The 25,806-nt window shown below is 48.9% G+C and overlaps 1 protein-coding gene across 1 annotated transcript in view; it reads left to right on the top strand.

Moving 5' to 3' along the window:
• Nucleotides 1-25,806, top strand: part of Sema5b (semaphorin 5B) — a 43,033-nt gene that overhangs the window by 5,574 nt on the left and 11,653 nt on the right. The window contains exons 3-10 of the mRNA XM_052158338.1: nt 4,172-4,217; nt 17,545-17,607; nt 17,878-17,976; nt 18,385-18,598; nt 19,020-19,305; nt 23,003-23,138; nt 24,412-24,619; nt 24,732-24,939. Of these exons, the coding sequence (XP_052014298.1) occupies nt 4,172-4,217; nt 17,545-17,607; nt 17,878-17,976; nt 18,385-18,598; nt 19,020-19,305; nt 23,003-23,138; nt 24,412-24,619; nt 24,732-24,939 (1,260 nt within the window). The remainder of the gene's footprint in view (nt 1-4,171; nt 4,218-17,544; nt 17,608-17,877; nt 17,977-18,384; nt 18,599-19,019; nt 19,306-23,002; nt 23,139-24,411; nt 24,620-24,731; nt 24,940-25,806) is intronic.

The following is a 25,806-nucleotide window of genomic DNA, read 5'->3' as shown; positions in this document are numbered from 1 at the left end:
CTGCCTGCACCAAGGGTGCTCCCGTAGGCCATATGCTTCTTTTACAAGGGGCCTCGTTTTCTGTGGTCTGCCCACCTTTGTCCTCGCTGTTCAGATCAGGATTCAGAAGCTAAACCTTTCTGGGGGAGGCCTCATTTTACAGGCTCCTGAGTGGGAGGAGCTAACTATCATGTAGCATTCATTGCCAGTTTTGGAAGCAAGGAGCTTAGAGATGAGGCAGGGTGTCCCTGGGCCAGCACCCCCCACAGCTCCGGGGGAACTTGCTGAAAAGTGATACTTGAGCCTCTTGGGTAAGAAACTCTAGCGATAGGTCTCACCTTGCTTCAACAAGGCCTCCTGTGACTGGTGGCGCCCACGCTTGTAAACAGTCGGACACACAGCAGGAAGATGCAAGCTTGGGATTAGAACTTGGGCCTCCTGACTCCAGTGATCTGTGTCAGGACACTGAGCATGTGAAGATCTGGGTCAGCTTGTGTAGGTGGGAAGAACACTTTCAGGTGACACTGTGTGGCTGGCCATTCCTGGCCTTTGGTTCTCCCCGTTTTGTTTGCTGTATGAGACAGAGGTGAGTCACTCGCAAAGCTCTGGTCTGCAGGCAGCTGGGTGGATAAACTTGGAGTCTGGGTTTTCTCTTCTATGACCACCGTCTCTGGGAAGCTAGGGCAGAAAGCGTTTAAAACCGTTCTGAATGAAGTAATCGTTTTGTAGTAGCATTGCGTGTGGTACAGTGTGACGTGCTGGTTATATTCAGGGAGAGCAAAGGCCACGCCCTCACAAGCAGGTGTCTCTAGGTGCTCCTGGCGTTCCCTGAGAGGCAATCTGCGCAGGTGCAGGCGGACCCGACTAGGGGCTTTCTTTCCTAGGAAAGCAAACCCTTGTTTTGCTTTGTATTTTGAGAAGGTTCCTCAATCACACACAGCTGAGAGAAAAATACAGAGAGATCTCACGTCCCCTGCTCCCGGGGTCCTGTATAGTTATACATCACGTGCATCATAGTGCAGCGGTGTGATCTAGAAACTGATATCCCTGCCATCGCTTCTCCTGGCTAAGGCTTTACCAGTCAGTACTTTGGGCAGAGTATGTTGTCTCACATCTGTAATCTTAGCATTAGGGAGGCTGAGGCAGAAGGATCACTTTGAGTTCAAGACAAGCCCAGGCTATATAGTGAGGCCTTGTCTCAAAAAAAAAAAAAAAAGAAAAAAAGAAAAAAAGAAAAGAAAAGAAAAGAAAGAAAGAAAGAAAAAGAAAAAAAGAAAAAAATTGAAAAAAATTGAAAAAATTTTGAAAAAACAAAGCAAACAAATTGAGCTAGTGAGATGGTTCAGAGGGTAAAAGATCCTGCTGCCAAACCTGACTGAGCTCAATCCCCAGGAGCTACATGCTTGTCATGGTATTCATGTGTTCACATATACATACATACATATATACATACAGTTAAAATGTAATAAGTACTAAAAATAAAAAACCCAGAAACATACATATACATCTTCTATACACCAAAGAGTGGCATCTCAAGACTATGCTCTGAAATTCCAGAAAACATGGCCACCACATGCATTATTTTATGTGGCTCCTGTGTAATACGTTAGTTACATCACACACAGATAATTCAGTGTGATGCGTGTGGAAAATGATCTAGACCCCATTCATTGTCAGCCCTGGAGGGAGGCTCTGATCACTCCCATACCGTAGGTGGAGAACCAGAGATAGAGAGGTTGTCGCCTGCCTGTGGTCACACAGCCTCGCTAGATCCACTTTGGCTAAGGTGGTTCCATCTTTTTTCTGCAGCTTCTCGTGGGCCTTTGAGCCTAGCTCTGCCGTCACACGGAGAAGCAAGCACGCTCTCCTGGATTGGTTCCTCCAGCTCCTAGAGGCTGGGTCTTGAATCCTGGGCCTTTTCTGACGGCCCACCCTTGGTTTTTTTGGTTGTTTTTTCTTCTGAGTGCTTTTCTTTTTCCTCTGTCTGGGTTTCCTTTCCCTCTCTCCCCGACACCCCTGGACCTCTGGAATTCAGGCTGGGAACTGTTTTGATCCATTTATAGCCTGCCTTATTCCCTATGGGACCGGGAGCCGGGCGGGACGCTGAGACTTCCCACTCGGATCTCCCAGCCCTGAGAGCCGACTGAGATGTTATGATGGATGATTTTTGATGGGATAAAAATGAATCGAGGGATGTGTTGTTTCCCTTAATTTGTTAAAGCTGTGAGCAGATGCCCGTGTTACCTGAGCTTGCAGCTGGAGCGGAGCCACAAACTGGAGCCCATCTGTCCCTGAGCCAGGAGCACGGGAGGCCAGGAAGCCCTGCCAGGGATCTAGCGAGGGGTCTGGGGAGGGGCAGCAGAGGCTTGCGGCCAAGGTCATGGGCAAGGCCACCCCGCCCCAGGCCAGAGGAGGAGCCATGCTCAGCCTCTCCTGGGCCAGCAGCCAAATCGTGGAGAGGAATCTCCCAGCTTAAAGTGTCCTCCTGTTCCCACCCCTGGCTCCTGACAGCAGGGCCCCTCCTTCCCTTCCTGGCCCAGTCTCTCCTCGTTTCTTCTCAGCAGAGCTGAGGTGGCCAGAACTTCCTAGATTAATTATTCCTAAAAAGTCCAGGAACCTGAAGAGAGATGGCCAAAGGCAGATAGGAGAAGCTGAGAGGACTCTTGGGAAAGACCAAGCCACATCTGCCTGCCTTTAATAAAGCCTTTAAGTGTGCCTCTGAGGGGCCATGAAGAAGCCAGGCATGAACTAGTTCTCCAGTTCACAGACCTAGACACCGAGGCTCAACAGGCCCCAGCAGCCCTACCTCTCCCAGCCACGGTCTGTTCTCTAAACCTGAACTCTGTCCTGCTATACTCTAACCAAGTGGGTCAAGCACCCCTGTCACCCCCAAGTTCTAAGTCTTGGCCATCTGGCTGCAGAGATCAAATAATCATAGGATTAGTAGTGATGCGGAATTCTCTATGAGTATCTGATGGTGTTATCATCATCATCATCATCATCATCATCATCACGTTTAAGGCTTGAGCCACCAGCTGTTACATGCAAGCTCTGTGCTGGCTGTGCTGGGGAGACTGGGTCCAGGGAGAGCCTGTGAAAAAGGCAGATTCAGAGTCACTGGCTAGAGATGCTGCCGCACACAGAATCCCAGGCCTATGTGGGAGGCCTGTCTGCGCCCCTGCAAGAGACCTTGCATTTTCAGATGGACGGAAACAAGCCCCATGGTTAGGAAGGTGAGCTCACAAACTAAACAAAGCCCACCTAGTTTGCAGATGGTGCCTGACTTTATCTTGAGTCTAGAATCTGGTGGACTTGGCCAAAGAGGTTGGCCTTATAGACAGAGAAGGGAAGGGGTTAATAGTGGAAACAACACGGAGTAGTTCAGCCGTTTCAAAACTGCCTTCCCTGTAAAGTGGACACAGGGAGACAGAAAATACAAAAATAGCCGTAGAGACCTCACACGACTTTCCCTGTGTAAGACTCGAGGCAGAGAGGGCTTCACTGTCATGGCAGCCGAGACACAGAATGTTTCTCTGAAGGTCAGTTTTGCTTTAAAGAAAAGCATTTGGTGTAAGCATAGGTGACTCCATTTTGATCCTGCAGTCTGGTCCGCTGGGGCCCATTATGAGAACTTAGTCCAAAACAGTGACATCCTATTAGTTTTATTTAACAGTGGATTCTGGTAGTTCCCTCCTGGGCTTGCTGGATCAGCCAGGAGCAGAAATATCGTGAAGTCTGAAGGTTAACCCCATCTCTGACTCTTGTGACTTGGGCCATTACACAACCTGTCTCCTGTATAATAGGCATAGTCCAAATATGAGCCTCTGTGTGAGTGCAGTCTACACCCCACTTCCACAGTTCTGCCAGTGGTGGCCTTGGTGGTGTCCAAATGGGATTTTGTAGCAGCAAACAGTTAGGAAAGGAGAGACCTTCTTGATAAGCTAATTTGACCTTCTGGTCATCTTGTATCCACCCTGCCTCACACCCTCAGTGACTATTTGGTGGCGATAGAGACTGCCAGACTGGGTGAAGGTTCAGTGAACTAACAGGGGTGAACTTCTTTGGACTTGGCTCGCCTTGAAACTCCCCCAGAGGACATGTCCCTGGTGCCTCATGAGGCCTAGGCTGGTTGCCTTCCAGGGTCCTACCTATAGACTCAGAGTGACGTGTGATCTCTGTTCTGTTTTCACAGGAACTACCTCTTCAGACTCAGCCTTGCCAATGTCTCCCTCCTTCAGGTATGCTCGGTTTCCTTCCTTTCCTGTATATTTTTCTGCATTTGGTTGTGAGTAGTACAAGTAGCCAGATCCCCAGTCATGCCTTAGGATCAACTGCAGGAGCCTCTGTTCTTTTCCCAGTCACGGTACTAAAACTCTGCTATCAAAGTCACTGGTGGAAGGGCACGTGGAAGTGGGGTGCAGACCCCTCTCACATGGAGGCTCATAGAGGTCTCTTGCATTGTGCAGAGGAAGCTGACAAGGAAAGGGAGAAGATGTCCCAGGCTGGGATGCGCACCCCCTCATCCCTGACGAAGGACTGAGGGCTTTGCCAAGATGCAGATCTTTCAGGGCTAAAAATGGGACTCTACAGGGCAAGCATGGCCAGTGAGTCACCCTAAGGACAAAGCCAAAGCCCACAGGAGAGTTCCAGAGTTGGGGCCCCGAGGGAAATGGTGTCTCTGGCTCTTTTCTTTACTTGGCCTGAGAGATGCTGGTCTCTCGACATTTTCATTGAGCTGTGATTGATTTATTATCTGCTGCCAAGAGCGGCTCCCCAAGCATAAGTCCCTAAGTGCTCGGAGAGGCTTTTTAATGGGACTCCTTGATCCAGAACAGTTATCCCAGATTGAGAAACAGATGCCAAACTGTCTCTGCTGAAGCTGGACATTATAGAGGAAGGACAGCCATTCTTCTTCGATGAGGGGAGAGCGTCCATCGTCCTGTCCGGGAGCTATCTTAATGACCTAGCATTCCTTGGGCAGTTATTGAATACCAGCACTGGCCTGGGAGCTTGAGGGTATTAGAAAAGCAGGGTCTTTGACTCCAGGGAAAGATGACGATGGATCCAAAGAATTTTGCTAGAGCACTGGCGTTAATCAAGTGCTGGGCTGTGCAGCGTGGGATTTTGCAGCAGCAAGCAGTTAGGGGAGGTGAGACAGCCTCGAGGAGCCAGTTGACCTTCAGGTCTCCTTGCATCCGATCTGGCCCACACCCTCAGTGACTATTGCACCTTTTGGCTGGATACCAGATGAAATATCTAAGGGCATAAAGGGTGTGCCTGTTAAAAAGGAGGGGTTAGAGGAACTAGGGGAAGTTGAAAGGAAATGCCCTGAACCCATGAATGCAGACTTTCCCCCCAAACTAAGCTGCTCTTCCAGTGTTGATAAACATGCAGTGTATACCTTCTAAAGGCCAGGTCTGGGCCTATGCATATATACTATGGGTTGAAGGTGAAACTTCTCACATGAGCTCATGGGTTTTAAGACTTGATGCCCGATTGGTGGCACTGTTTTGAGAGGTTATGGAACTTTTTAAATCAGTGGCTCTCTGCCTTCCTATCGCTGCAACCTTTTAATACATTTCCTTATGCTGTGGTTACCCCCAACCATAAAGTTATTTTTGTTGCTACTTTGTAACTACTGTAATATTGCTACTGTTATGAGTTGTAATGTGAATATCTAATGTGCAGGATATCTGATAAATGAGCCCCTCAAAGGGGTTGTTGGATCCCAAAGGGGTCACTACCCACAGGTTGAGAACCAATGTCTTACTTAAGCCATGGAGCTGACCTAGTAGATCTAGGTTGCTTGGGCCTTAAAAGATAAAGCACAAATTCTGATTCTGGTCCCATCTCTGTTTCCTGATCCATCAAGATGTGAGGGGTCTCAGACATAGCTCCAGCCTCCGAGTGCCTTCCCCACCATAGTGGACTGTACAGCTTCTGGTAATGATCAGGAACCACATCAGTCCTCCTCCCTTTAAGCTGATTCTGCCTATATGTGATCACAGTGATGAGTTACTATGATGTGGTGCCTGGCATTTGTGCTTTAAAGAGGAAGCCCGTCCATTTCTTCACCTGGAGGATCAGGCAACATAAAAGATGGCGTAGGGTTCCTTTTCCTGTAGGGGACCACATGGCATGTCCCTGCAGCCCAGGCTTAGGCAAGGTATGCAAGGTTCTCAGAGTCAGCAGTCCATGCTCACAAGCTGCCAGCCCCAGAGACTTAACTTCTAATTGGCATCCATGGGAGATCAAGCCAAAGTGCCAAACCTGCCGGGTCAGGACCTGGGACCAGGTCTCGGAGCAGCCCAGAGGTTCAAAACAAGTGTAAGGCAGTTGATTGTGGGGCCTGCCCTGAGCACCCAGCAGTTGCTTTTCATTTGGGTTCCTGTGGTCTGTAAATTAAGGTCCTCTGGCACTGAAAAGGTGTAAGAAATGTGTGTGTGTGTGTGTGTGTGTGTGTGTGTGTGTGTGTAGGGGGAGGCTGGAGGCAGGAGGAACCCTCCAGGGCCCAGCAGGCTCTACAAAGCCATGGAAAGGTGTTGGCCTTTCTTTGAGCTGGAGCTCAAAGGCTGTGTTTGCAAAAGGGAGAACAGAGGAATGAGACACCACACAGCCCTGGGGGTGCAGAATAAAAGGTAGGAGGTGAGGCCCCCTTGGAGAGAGGGGGGCCTTCATTGATGATCTAGGGGGTGGTGGCAGTGCTGTCCACATCTTATTTGGAAGGCAATGGAGATCCATTAATGAGTTTTAAACAGAGAAGTAACATGGATAGGCTTGTCATTTAGGTCACCTGGCCCAGAGCAGGGACTGGAATCAGTCACGGTGATTGTCCATCTTGTCTTAGTGATTGTTCCACTGAGCGCTGAAGGGGATTGAAGCCAGCAACGGAAGAGGGATGGAGGACAGGAGGGAATCTTAAAGGAGAGGGGTCACACAGGGCTGTGACCTCACATAACCTGAGGATCATCAGGGACACTGACTTCTAGATACAGGTGACCCTTAGAAGAGTTAGTCATGCTTGGACCACGTGGGTGTGACACTAGGTTTCTGGCTTGCACAGCTGACTTCCATAAATTAGGATGGAAATGGAGCTGCCTCGAGATCACTGGCTCTCTTGAGTGTGCCCTGGACCTGCTAGGGGACCTTTGATAGACACTGATGCCTAAGAGATTCTCATTTGATTTCTCTGGGGTACAGTCTAGACACTGGGGTTTTCAAGAGCTCCCATGTGATTGCACTGGGCAGCTAAATTTAGGGACCACTGCTATAGGATGTCAAGAAAATCTCATCTGGGGTGCTGCCCTGCAGGACGTAAGACATGCATCTTTTTGGATGTTCAGACTACCTAATGATTAAGGCCTGGGCTTTGGTTCATCCAGTTTAGTGTTGATGTGGTCTTAGGACAGACAGACACCTGTGGTACTACCAGATCTCATGTTTGGAGAGTGTGTGTGTGTGTGTGTGTGTGTGTGTATGTGTGTGTGTGTGTGTGTGTGTGTGTGTGTGTGTGTGTGTGTGTTGGGGCGAGTGTCAGCTTCAGTGGGGTTCTCTAAAGTACCTGCAAACCAAGCCCAAGAGTACCCATAACCCACCATCACCAGTATACCTCCTAGGGTTTAACCTTAAAATTCAGGCTGTGTTCTCCCGGCAGAACCAACGAGGGACCTTGTGCCATTGCTAACTATTCTGGTCACTGTCTGGCTACAAAGGTGACCAAGGAAGTGAGAGGTTGGGGCAGACCATCCAGTGCCCCCCAGGAAGACTGGTGGCAGAGCTACCTGGCCTGAGTGGAAACCCTTGGCTCTGGCCATGAGTACCCACTTTGTCATGTGACCTGCCACACTCTTGTCCCAGTCCTAGATGTTGACTGTGACAAGTTTATCCGCAGCATCCAAAGGCTGAAGATGAGCTGTACAATTACACTGACAGGGGAGGGAACACCAAGCTGTCCACTGGGCCCCAGAGCGCAATTAAAGTCCACTTAAACCTCAGTGTTTTATTGATACTTTAAATAATTGACATCTGTTTAAAAGGAAATCTAAATGCAAACAGTTTATGCAAACCAGTGTCCATTAAAGGGACTTGTAAGAACCTAAGCCCTATTAAACAGTTAATGTAAACGACTGCTCCTTTAGGAGAATTGAAATCCCCAGCTCCTTCCCTGTAGTCAAGTTCTACAGAGGGGAGCAGGTGTGTATGTGTGCGTGTATGCGTGTACTCATGTGTGTGTGTGTGTGTGCGCGCGCGCGTGCGTGCGTGTGTGTGTGTGTGTGTGTGTGTGCGTGCATGCGTGCGTGCGTGCGTGTGTGTGTGTGTGTGTGTGTGTGTGTGTGTATTTGTGCGTGTAGGGGAGGGCTTGCAGAGATGAGTGACTGAGGGAAATCAAGTTGTTTCAGCTGCTACAGTTATTATCAGCGTAACTCAACCTGTGGTTATAGGAACCTTCAAAACGGTGGTAGGTAGTCTGCCGGGCGTGTTTGGGGCTGGGAGGCCAGCGTGAAGCTGGTTTGAATCTGGCAAGTAGGCACTCATAAACAGCCTTCACCAGTACAGCTCCAGGGCCGAATTGCTAGAGTGTTATGATCTCGGGTTTCCAGAAGGTTTGTAAGCACAGAGATGATTGTGTTGGCATACCTGCACATCAGAACATGTAATGGGGCTTTTGGAGAGGGTCTGGGCAGACAGTGGGGTGATCCCACTTCCCTTCTAGCCCACCTTTCACCCTCCATGCTTGGGTCCAGCAGCCTGGAGCTGTTGGTAGTTTAGAATCTTCTCAGTGGTGAACTCAGTGCTGATGCTAAGTGGTCCTCTATGGTGCTGATGCTAAGTGTTCATCTATGGTGCTGATGCTAAGTGTTCATCTATGGTGATGATGCTAAGTGGCCATCTATGGTGCTGATGCTAAGTGGCCACCTATAAAAACCTCTCATTCTTTTGGTGCTGATGCAAAAAGCATCATGTCCACACAGAGACGGTTCCATTCATATCCTGACAGCTTGCCTGCTCCTCATAGCACAGAAATGACACAGCTATGCCATTACCTGAGGTCATCACCCAGGATTTTCTGGGGCAGTCCAAGCAGAGGCATTCACCATGCCTCTGACAGTACAGCGTATTTCTCTCTCCACTGCTGTACAGAGACCCAGCAAAGGCACGTGGGAAGTTGTAATAGGTCCATAGGCACGTCAGAGTAAGCAGGAACTTGTCTGTGGAAAAGAGATCGCATCTTGCTGGGAGATGGAAGTGGATAGAAGGGTCATCCTGACTTAACAGAGATGAATAACTTACGGAGCAGGGTGTGCCAGGAAAGCAAGTGGAGTTTCCAAAATAGTCTCAAGCCTGAGGTGCTGGGTAGTCAGGTCTGAGGTGCTAGGTGGTCAGGTCTGAGGTGCTGGGTGGTCAGGTCTGAGGTGCTGGGTGGTCAGGTCTGAGGTGCTGGGTGGTCAGGTCTGAGGTGCTGGGTAGTCAGGTCTGAGGTGCTGGGTGGTCAGGTCTGAGGTGCTGGGTAGTCAGGTCTGAGGTGCTGGGTGGTCAGGTCTGAGGTGCTAGGTGGTCAGGTCTGAGGTGCTGGGTGGTCAGGTCTGAGGTGCTGGGTGGTCAGGTCTGAGGTGCTGGGTGGTCAGGTCTGAGGTGCTGGGTAGTCAGGTCTGAGGTGCTGGGTGGTCAGGTCTGAGGTGCTGGGTGGTCAGGTCTGAGGTGCTGGGTGGTCAGGTCTGAGGTGCTAGGTGGTCAGGTCTGAGGTGCTGGGTGGTCAGGTCTGAGGTGCTGGGTGGTCAGGTCTGAGGTGCTGGGTGGTCAGGTCTGAGGTGCTGGGTGGTCAGGTCTGAGGTGCTGGGAATTGCAGAATAAAGAAAGCTAGAACAAGACCATGATTAAAATGCTCTGAATGGAGAGGCTGGAATTCAGGTCTTCTAACCCAAAAAAAGAGACTGAGATCTCCCAGCTTAGGGTCTGTAGGAAGGGCCGAGGGCACTCATGGGGTGTGAGCTAGAACAAAGAACTCAAGTTTAAATCTATTCGCTCTACCCCACTCCCAGACTAGAGATTGGAGGACTCTTTGCAGGAGAAACTCAGTGAGTTCTGGATTGTGACAGAGACGAGGCTCCTGTGGGGAAGCTTAAGAGACAGGGACTCCCATAAGCACCTCAGAAGTCTACCTCCAGAGTTTTAAGTTCTGCTTGGTACTTAACAAAAGCAATTGCTCATCGAGTAAAACAGCACACTTACAACAGGATAGATAGGACAGCAAAGCCAGTGCACTCAAGAGCAGCTCGTGATGTCCCTCACCTGTGGTCCCCACTTCCTGTCAGGAATCACTTGAAGCAAATCTCTGACAGATCATGGCAACTGTGATTTCAGTATACAGAGCTTGAGATGGAGCACGGTGGGAAAGCCCTTGCTGAGTGTGGGCGAGGTTCTGAACTTCATCCCCAGCATTAAAAAAAAAAAAAGATGAAGTTGAAAGAAATAAAGGGGAGAAGATGTGAGGGGGAAGAAGGAGGAGGAGGAAAACACACACACACACACACACAGAGAGAGAGAGAGAGAGAGAGAGAGAGAGAGAGAGAGAGAGAAAGAGAGAGTGTCTGGGTGTAATGGCTTACACTCATAATCCCAACAAACTGAGGCAGGATAATACCAAGTTCAAGGCTAGCCTGGGCTATGTTATTGTATATCAACATAACAAAAAGATACATTTCTATAAAATAAGAATTCTCTTATAAAATATTTTTATATCACTAAACACCTAACGTTTTCCTAACTGTCTCATATAACTTCAGTACAGAGCTGGGGACATAGTTCAGCAATAGAACTATTCCCTAGGATGTGTGATGTTATCCCTAGGACTGTCAAAAGAAAAAAATCAAATCACAATAATTCTGTTTGAATTCGGATTGCAATACATTGCAGCTTGTTAAAATGTCTCTTAAGTCTCTTTAAACAATGTTTCTTCACTTTCTTTCTTTGTATAATTTATTTATTGAAGGAACCTGATCATTTGTCTAATAGTTCCCTAATTTTTCTGGCTAACATCTGGGTGGTATCTATGTCCTACCCCTGTGTTATATGTACATTGATTGTTAAGCCTACAAGCTTCCTCTATTTGGACTCTGGCAAGATTACTGCAGAGGTGTTGGGAGGTACATGGAGTCTTGGTTGTGACTATTGATGACCATTTCCTAGATCCATCCGGTCTTTAGTATTAAATGAATTGACTAGAATGCTTCTACAAAGCAAATTTCTTTGCAGTTTCATTACCCCATGATACCAAAGGCAAGGGGAGTGTTTGCCAAGTGTTTCCCACAGGCTCAGGTTAGGATGTTTTGTCCTTCAGCAGTGGCACTGTTTGCGCAGGCTGTGGGACCTTTAGGAGGTCCTTCCTGTCGGAAGGATGAATCACTGGGCAGGGCTTTCAGTTACAGCTCTTTCCTTCTTCTGGCCTGATCTCTGGTTCCGGACCCTACCAGATGTGCGCAAGCTCCCATGGCTACGGCCTTGAAATGAGCAGCGCCATTTCAGCCGCCGTGAGAGCCGTCCCTGTCAGGATGGACTTCTCTCCCTGGCAGCTGAACCTCCTTCCAGTTGCTTTAACCAGGCAAGAAAAGCAATGGACTAGAGTCTGTTAATAAAGAAGAGCAGCCCCTCTCCACTCCGGACCTCTGCAGGCTTTGGCCGAATGGGAAACAAAAGAATATAAGGCTGATTAGCCAGAGAGCCATGCATACCTCAAGATCTCTGCACAGCAATAAAATACAAATTAAAGCCCAAAGCAAGATGCTTTTATACTTTTAAACAAAGTTTATAGAGGCACGGTAGAAGAAATGGGCCTTTGAACTAGGCTTTAAACTTTTAGGGATGGCACTAAGATATATGGCAGTGTATAAAAGCTAGTTGGAGATAAGCATTACTCCAATGAGTTATTCATTTTAATTACTGTCCTAGTTACCACCGGTCTCCAGTAATGAGAGCTCCTGTCCTATGCTGGGTCAGAGAGGGCTCCTGTGCTGTAAGATTCTTCATGATTTGCTGCCCGTAGGAAAAGTAAAGCCAGCTGGTTCCTCAAGTGATTTCACCCTGAATCAATATACTTGACACACTGTGGTATGGCATGCACTGTATTCGTCCAGTATTCTGCTATTATGTACTAGTTTTCTAATGAGGATCTGGCTTGCTGGTACATTTCAATAGTGGGTTATCTATTTATCTATCTATCTATCTATCTATCTATCTATCCATCTATCCATCCATCCATCCATCTGCCTATCTTTCTTTTGAAACAGGATCTCATGTATCCCATGTTGGCCTTGAACTCACTATGTAACCAAGGGTAGCCCCTGCTTCCATCTCCCAGGTGCTAGGATAATAAATATGCACCTCCTTGCCTGGTTGATGCAATGCTTTGTAAGGATCAAACCCAGGGCTTTGAGTTGCATTCCCAGCCTCCTTCATTTGCTGCTGTTTCAGTGTCATGAATGTTTCAGTCTGTGGCTGTTGTAATCTTTCATAGCTGTCCCAGCTATCGAAGTGGGAGGCCTCTTCAAGTCGGCATCAGGTCCTCTCTGTCCAGTTCTGTCTCATTAATGTGGTATCCTAGCATGGTAGAATAACAAAATGTTCTAGGCTCACTTTGTGTATTTGCTGTCTTAGATGGAACCAGCCATTTCTTTATGAAGTCTTAGTAGTTTTCAGTGGAAAATGCCTAGTGACTTAAAAAAAAAAAGTGTATAAATAGGCAAAATCCATCAACTCGGGAAAGCCCTAAAGTGAAAGAGAAGACCAAAATAAACATAGGACGAAGCAAGCTGCAAGCAGCAGCAAATATAAATGAGACATTAAACACTTTAAATTTAACTACAAACTAATTTATACCTCCTTACATATGAAAATATTTTTGTGAGGCAATAAGTTGAAAGTATGACAACTAGATCTGCAATTAGGAAAATAAGAATCGAGGGATTCAAAGATAAAGTTGGAGAAAAGTCTACCAAAATTAGGGCACTAGAGTCACAAAATGAAAAATAGGAAACGCCAGGAAACTAGAGGGTGCAGCATACTGACCAACCATAGATTGGTTTAACACACGTTCCAAAACAGAGAAAGGAAAGGCTCAGGAAGAAAGAACAAAGTAGCATAAGAGAATTTGCCAAGACTGAGGCCAAGTCCTCAAATCAAAAGTTAACCAAGTTCTCAAAAGTGACCCCTACTAACATCAAATTAAAATCTCTGTTGTTACTTAAAACAAACAAACAAACAAACAAACAAAATCAAAACAAAACAAAAGAAAAAGCATAAGCTTCCAGAGACTAAAGAAACAAAATGGGGTTCTTCTGAAACATGGGGAGGAAGAATTAAACCAGCATCTTCAAGAGTGATCCCAGAATGGAGAAGACAATGGATAAATGTTTATGAAAGTGGGTGAAGGTCATAGTTAGCCTAGAATTCTGTATGAAAACAATCAGTATTGAGAAAGAATCAATCCAACATAAACGAAATTTCAAAATCAGTCTACGATGCTCCTTAAAAAGATGCTGGGAATATATGTGTGCACCACCAAAAGAAACAGCTGAATCAAGGCACTACAGCTTCTGGAAGCAGAGAGGCAAGACCCTGGGTTTAGCCTGCAGGAAGCCCCACAAGTGACAAGGCCACCGGCAGGTTGGGGTATGAAGATGAACAAGGGAAGTAATAGATTATCAGAGTCCCTCGTGCACACAGTCAGAAAATGATATGGAAAAGATTTCTTTTCTTTTTTTCTTTTTTCTTTTTTTTAGATTTGGTGTTTTTGAGACAGGGTTTCTCTGTATAGACCTGGCTGTCCTGGAAATCACTCTGTAGATCAGGCTGGCCTCGAACTCAGAAATCCACCTGCCTCTACCTCCCAGAGTGCTGGGATTACAGGTGTGCACCACCACCACCTGGCTTGATTTCTTTTTTTTTTTTTTTAAGATTTATTTATTTTATGTATATGAGTACAGTGTAGCTGTTCAGATGGTTGTGAGCCACCATGTGGTTGCTGGGAATTGAACTCAGGACCTCTGGAAGAGCAGCCAGTGCTCTTAACCGCTGAGCTCTCCAGCCCAAGAAAAAGATTTCTTTTGGGAAAAATAAATCAATGGAAAAGGTTATTTGAGAAAGGAAATGGCCTCTGATTATGCATATTGGATTGACTTTAGGATAGCCATTTTCACAGTTTAATGCGTCTGAAATCAGTCTCACAATGGACAGCCTCTTGCAGTCACTATTGGCCAGACTTTGGTCCTGATGCTGTAGCCTGAGCAGATGGTTATTAGCCATACTGTTCTGACTGGACAACAGTAGCCCATTTGATAAGTGACAGTCATTGTAAGATCATAAAACGAAGAAAGATGAGTCTGGATTGGTAGGTCAGAAGACCCATAGATACATTCTGAGATCAAGAGAGAACTGTGTCCAAACTTGTAGAACAGATCGGTGGCTTGGAAGAAAAATCCTGCGGACCAGAGCCAAGCACGCTGAGAATTCCCTCCTTGATCACACCTGAGTAGTTCAGGTTCTGTGACGTTCTCTGTAAGAGAAAAGCAATAAGATGAATCCTGACTGCTCCAAACAGAATGGAATTCAGAAGAGATGTGCCCTGAATGTAAGAAGATTAAAGCACTTAGGTTTATTGACATTTTATTCTTCTTTCTAGTGTATAAGATCAATATGGGGCAGAATTACATCTAAATAAGAGCACTTGCAATAAGTTTACATTAAAAAATTCAGGTGATGAAAATGTTGACTGGCAGCACGTTTTCCTTTTTCCATGGTTTGTGTCACAAGCCAGTGACTGACAGTCAGGGGACTCTGAGGTGCTAGCTTGCGGAAGGGGAGAATTTTTATGTATTTACAACAATGTGAATAACCGATGTTGTTGTTGTTGTTGTTTTAAGATATATTTATTTATTACATGTAAGTACACTGTAGCTGTCTTCAGACACTCCAGAAGAGGAAGTCAGATCTCGTTATGGATGGTTGTGAGTCACCATATGGTTGGCTGGGATTTGAACTCAGGACCTTCGGAAGATCAGTCAGTACTCTCAACCAATGAGCCATCTCTCCAGCCTGCCAATGTTGGTTCTTAATTAAAATATGAATTGCATATTTGGTTGGTTGGAAGGAAGCTGTAGGTGTTCTCTGGGCTTGATTAAAATGGAGATAGACAAGTGGGAAAGCCTTTTCCTGTTTAAACCTGACTGTGAGATGGAGTGTGTGTGTGTGTGTGTGTGTGTGTGTGTGTGTGTGTCAGATCCCTGGAGCTTTATTTACAGTTGATTGTGAGCCACTCAGTGTCGATGCTGGGAACTGAACCTTCGTCCTCTGCAAATGCTCATAGCAGTCTTGGGGTATAGGGAATACACAGCGTCACCTAGGAAGTGGTTGTTGTAGGAGAGGGTTGCTAGCAGTTTTTTTTTAAGCATCTTTTATGTTTTTAAAAATTGTGTGTTATTTTGATAAAAATAATTTTCCAATACAATGACTCCAGAAAGCCCATTCTGTGCTGCTATCATTATAAACATGCTTATTCTCAGTCCGTGTGGTGTAACACCGAGTTCATGGAATCTGCTTCCAGTGACAGGAGTCAGAAGACTCCTTTGCACCTGGATCGGTGGTCTGCATTGTTCCTTGCTAACTTCATGACCTTGATCAGAATGTTCAACCTCACTGCCCTTAGGTCTCTCCCTCTCAGAGGGAAGAAGGTCACAGAGAGCATGCACACGTCCCTCACTTATGTCTGTGCTATGGTAACTTCCTCCCTAAGAGCAGGCTGGCCCCTCAGTGTGCCTTAGACAGGAACCCCAAGGCTCCATGCAGTTTACCCTCACCTATCATTTGTGCTTCAGTGTCTGGGGGGGGGTGGGCGTCATTGACCTTCCCTGCTCCCAGAAGCCCCAGCCACTCTTATATTTCCTCTTCTCTCTGCTGAAGCCCAACCTGGGACCTAACGGGTCCTGGGATTAATCATGCTTAGCCACTTCCATCCAGACAAACCCTGACCCTAAAGGTCATCTGCCCTTCTTTAAAGTTGGGGAGAAGCAGATCTGAGCTCCAGAGTGGTCCAGAGGGGTTGACCCAGCGTGCTTAGTGGAGGCCAGCTCCTGAATGCAAGGGTCCAGCTCCTGGATGCAAGGGTCCAGCTCCTGGATGCAAGGGTCCAGCTCCTGGATGCAAGGGTCCAGCTCCTGGATGCAAGGGTTTAGCTGTGTCAGTCTCTCTCGGCTCTAAGCAGCCATGTTTCCGTAGAGGCGGGTGTGCTGGTCTGAAAAGCAAAAGACATCCCCGTGGCTCCCTCCTTGTGCCCTGCTTCCTATTGTCTAGCAAAATAGCTGAGTGAGGAATTAAAGCAGAGTGTGTACTGGTGAGAGAGTGGGAAGAATGAGAGAGAGAGAGAGAGAGAGAGAGAGAGAGAGAGAGAGAGAGAGAGAGGCTTACTCAGGGCTTCTAGGACAGGTGGAGTGGTTTGTGTTGTACATTGGCTGTTGACAGTTGCTTGGGTGAGGTGTCACCCTTCCCTTCAGTGTTTCCTCAGAGTTGGGGAGAGACTAGACAGAGGGGGAATCCCAGGTGGAGACAGCCCTCTCCTTCTGCCCTGGACATAAGAAAGTTATGTCTGCAGCCCTTTAGCCCCAGAGCGAATGATGTCACAAAGGAATCAAGAAGGGAAGTAGACAGAAGCCTGGGTTTGATTACCAGCACTCTACAAAATGGGTATCATGGCTTGTGACCCCAGAACTCAGAACTCAGAGTCTGGGGAATCGGAGGCTCAAGGTCCTCCTTAGCTTGTGTTTCAGAGAGGGGAGGGGGAGAAGGGAAGTAGAGACTTTGTGAGAGGAGCAGCTGAGGTACAAAGTCATCGTCCCTGGAGACAGTGGGGTAAAGGGCACACACACACACACACACACACACACACACACACACACACACACACACAGAGCCTATGACAAATGAAGACTCCTATCCACCTTAAATGATCACCAAGAACCTCAGCATCTACAGAGACTGAGGAACAAAAAGAATTTGCTGCAGGGTTTTAGTGGGAAAATTACAACTCCTATTTCTAAGTTTTACACAGTCTAACCTTTATGGAGAGACGCCCTGGTCAGCCTACGGCTCCTTTGAGGGGCCTTGAGAAGGCACATTCCTGACCCCCCCATCAAGACCTGGGTGGTCTAAAAACACTTCTTGGCCACTTGCAGGTCATAGCTGATGGGGGCGGTGGGGGGTGTGGGGAGAGATGTTCCTGGAAAGCTGTGTGAGGCTAATGGAGTTCATGAAGTTAAAAGCAGGTACCCTAGGTCTCCCCATTGTAATCAGGCAGAGAAAGTGTTAGGCAGAGGGACCACCCACTAGTTAAAGGCCTTTGAGTCAGTCTCTGACTGTCTACTGGTTCCCCAAATACTTCAGATGCTGGGAGAGAAAGCCTTAACCTTCAGGTTTCCAAGACCATTTCCGGCTCCCTGTCCTCCCCGGACCCTGGCTGCCATGCGCCATAATGCGCAATGTGGGGGAGTTCATCAGCTGACGTCTCTGTTCCTCCCGCAGGCTACAGAGTGGGCCTCCAGTGAGGACACGCGCCGCTCCTGCCAGAGCAAAGGGAAAACGGAGGTATGTGCTGGTGGCGTCGGGGGCTCGGCTGGAAGCCGATCAGGAGATCTTGGGGAATCCTTGTGAGCATGTGGTCGCTTGCCCCAGAAGCCTGGGGTGAGGGCAAAGGGAGTCAATGGAGACACAAGCTGGACCTCAGAGCCCAATTAATCCAGTGCGGGGATGTTGTAGGACCCTCATTAGCATCTGCAGTGCAGCTGTATGAGGTGGACACGCCCGGAGCCACATCTGCAGAGTTGCGGTCCTCTATTATTTTCCTTCCCACCTCAGGAGGAGTGTCAGAACTATGTACGGGTCCTGATTGTTTCCGGCCGGAAGGTGTTCATGTGCGGTACCAATGCCTTTTCCCCAGTGTGCTCCAGCAGACAGGTGGGCCGTTGGGAGGGGCAGGCAAAGAGGGATGCCAAGGGATGGGGTCTTCCCCGGGCCTCGGAGTGGGGACTGACAAACGTAGCAGGATGGGTAGAGAGTATATCTCCGTGCTATATTGGGACAAGCATAAAACAATTCATTCTTCATCTGAATTTCAAATTGAACCTCTCTTCACTATTTTCTTCATCGGTCTTACTCGAAATGTCCATCTGGGGTTCAGTGGGCGCTCCTGAAGAACCTTACCCTTTGTAATGGCCATGAGATCATAGGGTGGCAGTGCTGGGAGTACCTGAGAATGGGAAATGGGGCACAGAAACCAAGGCTCCGAGAGGAAACAACTCTGAGTTGGAAACCCCAGCCGGCCCCAGGATCCCAGGAAAAGCTCTCCTCTCCCACCGTCTCCAGGTGGGGAACCTCAGCAGGGCTATTGAGAAGATCAACGGTGTGGCCCGCTGCCCCTATGACCCACGCCACAACTCTACAGCCGTCATCTCCTCCCAGGGGGAGCTCTATGCAGCCACCGTCATTGACTTCTCGGGTCGGGACCCAGCCATCTACCGCAGCCTGGGCAGTGGGCCTCCGCTTCGCACTGCCCAGTATAACTCCAAATGGCTCAATGGTAAGTGGTCCAGGCCTGGGGCAGGGCTGCCTTGCCTTCCAAAGCCCATCGGCTTCTCCAGTCTCAGCTGATGAACCTGTTTCTGCACTAACTAGTCGCATGGCCTGCAGCATGTGCCGAGCCTCTCTGTAGCACGGTGCTCTCATTTGTAATACACAGTCGTCATAGCGCTTGCCTTATAAAGTGAGGTGAGGGTTAAACGAGCGAACCAATAAAGTTCTTATGATGCTGTATTTTATCCAGTGAAGTAACGCTGTTAGCAATAACACCATTAATAAATAAGAGAGCTTCGTTTTACAGCGGAAGCAAGAGCAGGCTTATTTAGAGACTGGGTCCGCAAGGAAGGGTTTAAGATTCCCACCAAAGAACACTTAAACAGTTGAGTTCTTCCCAGTCTGCCGTTTTCTTTTTATCCTCACAGAGCCAAATTTTGTGGCAGCCTTTGACATCGGGCTGTTTGCGTACTTCTTCCTTCGCGAGAACGCGGTGGAGCACGATTGTGGGCGCACTGTGTACTCTCGGGTGGCCCGAGTGTGCAAGAATGATGTGGGCGGTCGTTTCCTGCTAGAGGATACATGGACCACATTCATGAAGGCCCGGCTCAACTGCTCCCGCCCGGGAGAGGTCCCCTTCTACTATAACGAGCTGCAGAGTGCCTTCCATCTGCCCGAGCAGGACCTCATCTATGGTGTCTTCACCACTAACGTGTGAGTGGTCCCACCCTTGGCTACCCAGCTTCTGTCAGTCCAGGGCTCACCCTGCCTAGCCTGGCAGCCTGGTGGGCTCAGCAGATCCTTTCTCAGGGTCTGGTGTCTTCATCCACAAGCACAGATCTCCTTGCTCCTGCAACAGGTCGTCTGCGGCTTACCACCTCTGGAGTGGTGAACACCTGCTCTGAGTTGCTGGGAAAGGCGGACCTAGGTTGTGCAGAAGGGGAGGGGAGCTTCCTGGTGGCTCATAAAAGACAGAGCATCCCTGCCTGGGATGAACGGGTGGTGGCCCCAGGCAGAGATGCTCTATGGTCCCTTCCAGGAGTATTATGGGAATCCTCTGCCACCTCCCTCCCGGCTGTAGCAGCACCTTCAGACTGGCATTTGGCAGCCTTGTTGTTTCCTTCGATATGAGGACAAGCAACCTTCCCAGGAGTGTCAGACTCTCCTCTGCTGCCTCTACATGTCAAGGCGAACAAATCAAGGATTTTTTTTTTTCATGTTAGAAGTGATGAACGGGCACCACTGAGCCCAGGGAGAATGAGGAAGGCCTTTGCAGTAGGGAACGCTGTGCAGTGCATTCTGTAAGGATTGCAGTGGGGAACGCTGTGCAGTGCATTCTGTAAGGATTGCAGTGGGGAACGCTGTGCAGTGCATTCTGTAAGGATTGCAGTGGGGAAGGCTGTGCAGTGCATTCTGTAAGGATTGCAGTGGGGAACGCTCTGCAGTGCGTTCTGTAAGGATTGCAGTGGGGAAGGCTCTGCAGTGCATTCTGTAAGGATTGCAGTGGGGAAGGCTGTGCAGTGCATTCTGTAAGGATTGCAGTGGGGAACGCTGTGCAGTGCATTCTGTAAGGATTGCAGTGGGGAACGCTCTGCAGTGCATTCTGTAAGGATTGCAGTGGGGAAGGCTCTGCAGTGCGTTCTGTAAGGATTGCAGTGGGGAAGGCTGTGCAGTGCATTCTGTAAGGATTGCAGTGGGGAACGCTCTGCAGTGCATTCTGTAAGGATTGCAGTGGGGAAGGCTGTGCAGTGCATTCTGTAAGGATTGCAGTGGGGAAGGCTGTGCAGTGCATTCTGTAAGGATTGCAGTGGGGAAGGCTGTGTAGTGCATTCTGTAAGGATTGCAGTGGGGAAGGCTGTGCAGTGCATTCTGTAAGGATTGCAGTGGGGAACGCTGTGCAGTGCATTCTGTAAGTATTGCAGTGGGGAAGGCTGTGCAGTGCATTCTGTAAGGATTGCAGTGGGGAAGGCTGTGCAGTGCATTCTGTAAGGATTGCAGTGGGGAAGGCTGTGCAGTGCATTCTGTAAGGATTGCAGTGGGGAAGGCTGTGCAGTGCATTCTGTAAGGATTGCAGTGGGGAACGCTGTGCAGTGCATTCTGTAAGTATTGCAGTGGGGAAGGCTGTGCAGTGCATTCTGTAAGGATTGCAGTGGGGAACGCTCTGCAGTGCATTCTGTAAGGATTGCAGTGGGGAACGCTGTGCAGTGCATTCTGTAAGTATTGCAGTGGGGAAGGCTGTGCAGTGCATTCTGTAAGGATTGCAGTGGGGAAGGCTGTGCAGTGCATTCTGTAAGGATTGCAGTGGGGAAGGCTGTGCAGTGCATTCTGTAAGGATTGCAGTGGGGAAGGCTGTGCAGTGCATTCTGTAAGGATTGCAGTGGGGAACGCTGTGCAGTGCATTCTGTAAGGATTGCAGTGGGGAAGGCTGTGCAGTGCATTCTGTAAGGATTGCAGTGGGGAACGCTCTGCAGTGCATTCTGTAAGGATTGCAGTGGGGAACGCTCTGCAGTGCATTCTGTAAGGATTGCAGTGGGGAACGCTCTGCAGTGCATTCTGTAAGGATTGCAGTGGGGAACGCTCTGCAGTGCATTCTGTAAGGACAGCAGGAGCTTGCGAGTGAGTCCAGGTAGCAGGCACTGGGTTCTCCCACGTCGCCTACAGAAAGGACAGCCTGAGGAGACAGGCAAGGATGTGGGTGAGACTGGCCAGGAGCAGCAGAGAGGTCATCCTGGCCGGGGGACAGATACTCCACACAGCTCTCATGGGCCATGAGCTGCTGGCTATGACTAAGGGTGGCTAGCTCTCAGTGTAGGAGGATGGCTGTCTGTGAGCAGAGGGCAGAAAGCCCTGGAGAGATATCAAGGAAAAAAAATGACAGTGTCAGTGTAGACTATAAACCATTTATTTATTGTGTAACCCCTCTGTGCCAGGTGCTTGTCCTGGGGTGGGCTGGGCAGCACTGAACAAACGCATTCAAGGTTCTGCCATTGAGGGAGGTGATATTCTAGAGTGGGCAAGGCTATTTTTAAGCAGCCCATTTTAACCTGGTCACTCCTACAAAGGGAGAAAGCAGGGTATAAGGTGGAGATCACAGGAGCCTTCCCATAGGAAGTGGCGTTCTAAAGGACATTCCACCCCCCATGCAATAACTTACACAAAGCTTGGAATTAAAAAAAAAAAAAAAAAAAAAAAAGCCCTGTAGCTGGAGAGATGGCTCAGGGGTTAAGAACACTAGCTGTTCTTCCAAAGGACTGGGTTCAATTCCCAGCACCCACATGGCAGGTCACAACTGTCTGTAATTCAACGCCAAGTGATTTGATACCCTCACATACATGCAGGCAAAATACCAATGCACATTAAAAAAAAAACATTTAAAATGCCCCATGCATTTTAAAGAAGTCCGTATGACAGAAGCATTGAAGCAAAGAAGGAAGAGACGGGAGAGATGTTCAAGAGTAAGGCTGGGAGGGTTATGTTCCAAAGACCTGGTAGACCGCTCTCACAGAGTTTTGGTCTTTACCCCTGTGGACAAGGAGACATTACTGAGGGATTTGAAAAAGGCCAGTGAGCAGCTTGGTGTGAGTTTGGGGACCTTCACTCTGGCTGCTTTGTGCAGAGTGGATTAGGAGCCTATCCAGGCTGTAAGGAGACCAACAGAAGGACAGGGCAGCATCCAGGGGTACTGGGGAGGGGGGAGCTGGGCACGGGCAGGGGTGGAGCTGGGACCAGGCAGAGGGAGAGGGTAGTGGACACATTTGGAGAGGAACCAGTGCAGGGACTCAGTGGACGCGTGTCTGTGGCAATGCCATGCCTGTAGGCTGCTCATTCAGCATCCACAGAGAGCCATGATGCTGGCCCTGGAAGGGTTGTAGAGATCATCTGGTTCTGGGAGTTGCAGGCCACAGCACAAGCCAGTGGTTTGCAAACTATCTATTTATTACATGCATGACTACATCAGAGTAGATTGAAATCTAACATCAAAAGTATAAATATTTACCTTGTATAGTATTATTTCGTGAAACTTCAATGTAGATGTAATGTAAAATGTATTTTTCATATTTTTTTTGGTTGTGAGCCTCTAACAGCTGAGCCATCTCTCCTGCCTTCAAATGTATTCTTAGTGCGGGCCATTGAGTGTGCTCCACCCTCTCTGGCATGGGGGTGGTGTGTGTGTGTGTGTGTGTGTGTGTGTGTGTGTGATGCTCCAGTGCTTCTTGCCAGTGAGATCTTCCTGCACTTGGGTAGAGAGTGTAAGGATAAATACCCTTCATTAGCAGAGGTTCATCCTAGCCACTTCCTGACCTGGGGGTGAGGGCTGGGGTGTACTGAGGGGCTTCAGAGGAGGGTGCCTGGCCCAGAAAGGCTAAATCTAGAAGGAGCAACCACATTTCCTCCACTTCTTACCTTTTAGAAACAGCATTGCAGCTTCTGCTGTCTGCGCCTTCAACCTCAGTGCCATCTCCAAGGCTTTCAACGGCCCGTTTCGTTACCAGGAGAACCCCAGGGCTGCTTGGCTCCCAATCGCCAACCCCATCCCCAATTTCCAGGTAAATCTTCTCCTTTGCCCCCTACCCACCCACTACCAACCCACAAGCTGACTCTCAACTGCTCAGCACAGGCTGACTGGAGCCCGTTCCTGTTGTTCTAGGCTTGTCTTTGGGGGGGGGGGGCGATGGTAGGACCCCAGAGGGTGGTAAATCCTCAGACTACTCTTGAGGAGACAGGGAGTGGCAGAGCTAGAGAACCTACTTGTTATCTCTGTAACTGAACACACATGCCCAGAGAGACAGGGATCTCAACTACACAAAGTAGGAGAAGCCAGGAGAACACTACGCAGGTGAATTGGAGCCAGACTTTGGGTGTATTATCTGGAGATCATTCAGACTATGTGCAGTGTGGGAACGAATGTCTGTAGGAACCCTGAATGCAGGCAGTACTTATGGGTATCATGAGTAGTACTTGTATCCCGCATCCTATGATGGGATGGAAAACAAAAAAGGACGGATAGCAGACTTTTCTTTTAAAATGTATTCATTCACTTGTTTATTTTTGAAGAAAGTCTCACCGTCTTGCCCTGGCTGTCCTGGAATTTACTTTGTAGACCAGGCTGGCTCTGAACTCACAGAGTCCTCTTGCGTCAACTCCAGAACGTGCGCAGCCTAGATGCTGACTTTCATGTGCTTCCAACTGCATGCTCTAGGGGCCATGTGGCCTTGGGAAGGCTCAGGCTCATCAGTCCCCATTCAGCCCACCTCTGTGACACTGGGCAGCTCACCCAACCCCCTTGATCCTCTTACTCTTTTTTTTTTTTTTTTTTTTTGCAATTAAGGACAGGATTATACTATGCCATAACATACTATACTAGATCCATTCTGGATTTGTGCAGAAGTTGTTGTGATGCCCAATAAAAGGTGACTGAGTGTCTTCTGGCTTTAGACTAGAAAACACAAACTTAGAGCTGGTAAGGGTGTTGAAAAAAAAAAGCACAGCTTGGCCCGCTGTGGGGGCTGGGCATATATGAAGCAGCTTAAAATTACTGGACACTGCACACATTCAAATGATCCGTCTGGACCAGACCCTGTTGCCCTCCTTTCCTCTTCCCCAATCCAATCTTCCCACTTCCTCCTAGTTTTAAAAAGACTCATCCTTTCCTAGAAAAGATTCAGAGACCCAAATAGAATGCTGGGGACTTGGGATGTTGGAGAATTAGTGTCTACCCAAGGTCCCAATGGGTGGGAAGGAGACCATGAGTGGGACGGAGACCATGGCAGTTCCCGCAGTGTAGAGACTGGACACCAGTGACTTGGTTTCCTGTGACAGTGTGGCACCCTACTGGAGACTGGCCCCAACGAGAACCTTACGGAGCGCAGCCTGCAGGATGCACAGCGGCTCTTCCTGATGAGCGAAGCTGTGCAGCCGGTGACACCAGAGCCCTGTGTCACCCAGGACAGCGTCCGCTTCTCACATCTCGTGGTAGACCTTGTGCAAGCTAAGGACACGCTCTACCACGTACTCTACATAGGCACAGGTGAGCCGGTCAGGACTCGCATGCGCTGCAGATGGAGAAGTGGTTGAGGCTGGGTGGGGAAGAGGCTGTAATCAGCCATGGCTTCAAGGCTGCTTTCCTCTACCCCCCCCAGAGTCAGGTACCATCCTGAAAGCGCTGTCCACGGCCAGCCGCAGCCTGCGTGGCTGCTACCTGGAGGAGCTGCATGTGCTGCCCCCTGGGCGCCTTGAACCTCTGCGGAGCCTGCGCATCCTGCACAGCGCGCGTGCGCTCTTCGTGGGATTGAGCGACCGGGTGCTGCGGGTTCCGCTGGAGAGATGCTCGGCCTACCGTAGCCAGGGGTAAGCTGAGGCAAGAGGACAGGAGAAGGGCCCCAGTCGGTCTGTGCGGGTGGTGGCTCTCCTATCAATCATACTTTGGAGGTCGTGCTTAAAAGTGGCTTAGAAGTCAGAGCCACTTTCCACCCCACCCCCACCCCCGCATCCCTGCGGGTCTCCGGCTGTGTGGTGCCTTTGGATAAGTCCCTTAACCTCTGCAAACAGTGGGTTCCTGCACCCGAAACATCTTGGAAGGGTTTTATAATTGTTAATCAGCACTTACCACTGCCCCAGGGAGCCATGCACTTAGATTATGAGAGTTGTTATTTGTGTGGGCAACCCCATAGTTTTGGCTTGCCAGCCATCTCTAGCTCACTTGATTTGTTCTCAGGTCCTTTAGTTCAGAGAGAGACCTTTGCCTTTGAAACCACAGCACTTCTTACCCAGATGTGGGGCAGTAGGGGTCAGCCCCCAAGTCTTCACCTTCCTTGGAAGCAAACCAGCCAGATAAGTTAGCGAGGTTGAAGAACTACAATCCCATTGCTTTCGGTCCATAGGCTTTAAGCAAAGTCACAAATTTGGCAGCAGTGACGCCAGTATTTAAGGGGGAAAGCCAAGGCCAAATGGAACTGTGTCCCAAACTCCCAGGCGTTGAGGCCGCCCTGGCTGTGTGATCATCAGAACAGCCACATGAACTCCGTGGCCTTTGCAACAGAGTCCTCCTGCCTGTGCCATCTGTCCTTGGGATTTGGGAGACAAATGGGCTTCATGCTGCCAAGAGTTGCTCTCTGAGAACACTAGGAGCTTGGATGGAGGCCTGCAGACAGGGGAGGAGGAAGGGTGGATAGGTGTTGGAGGCTGCTGGTGGTAGGCAGTCACCAGAGCCCCTCT

Source organism: Apodemus sylvaticus, chromosome 15 (genome assembly GCF_947179515.1).
Source record: "Apodemus sylvaticus chromosome 15, mApoSyl1.1, whole genome shotgun sequence".
NCBI classification, from domain to species: Eukaryota; Metazoa; Chordata; class Mammalia; order Rodentia; family Muridae; genus Apodemus; species Apodemus sylvaticus.
This window is presented reverse-complemented; position numbering and strand designations above follow the sequence as displayed.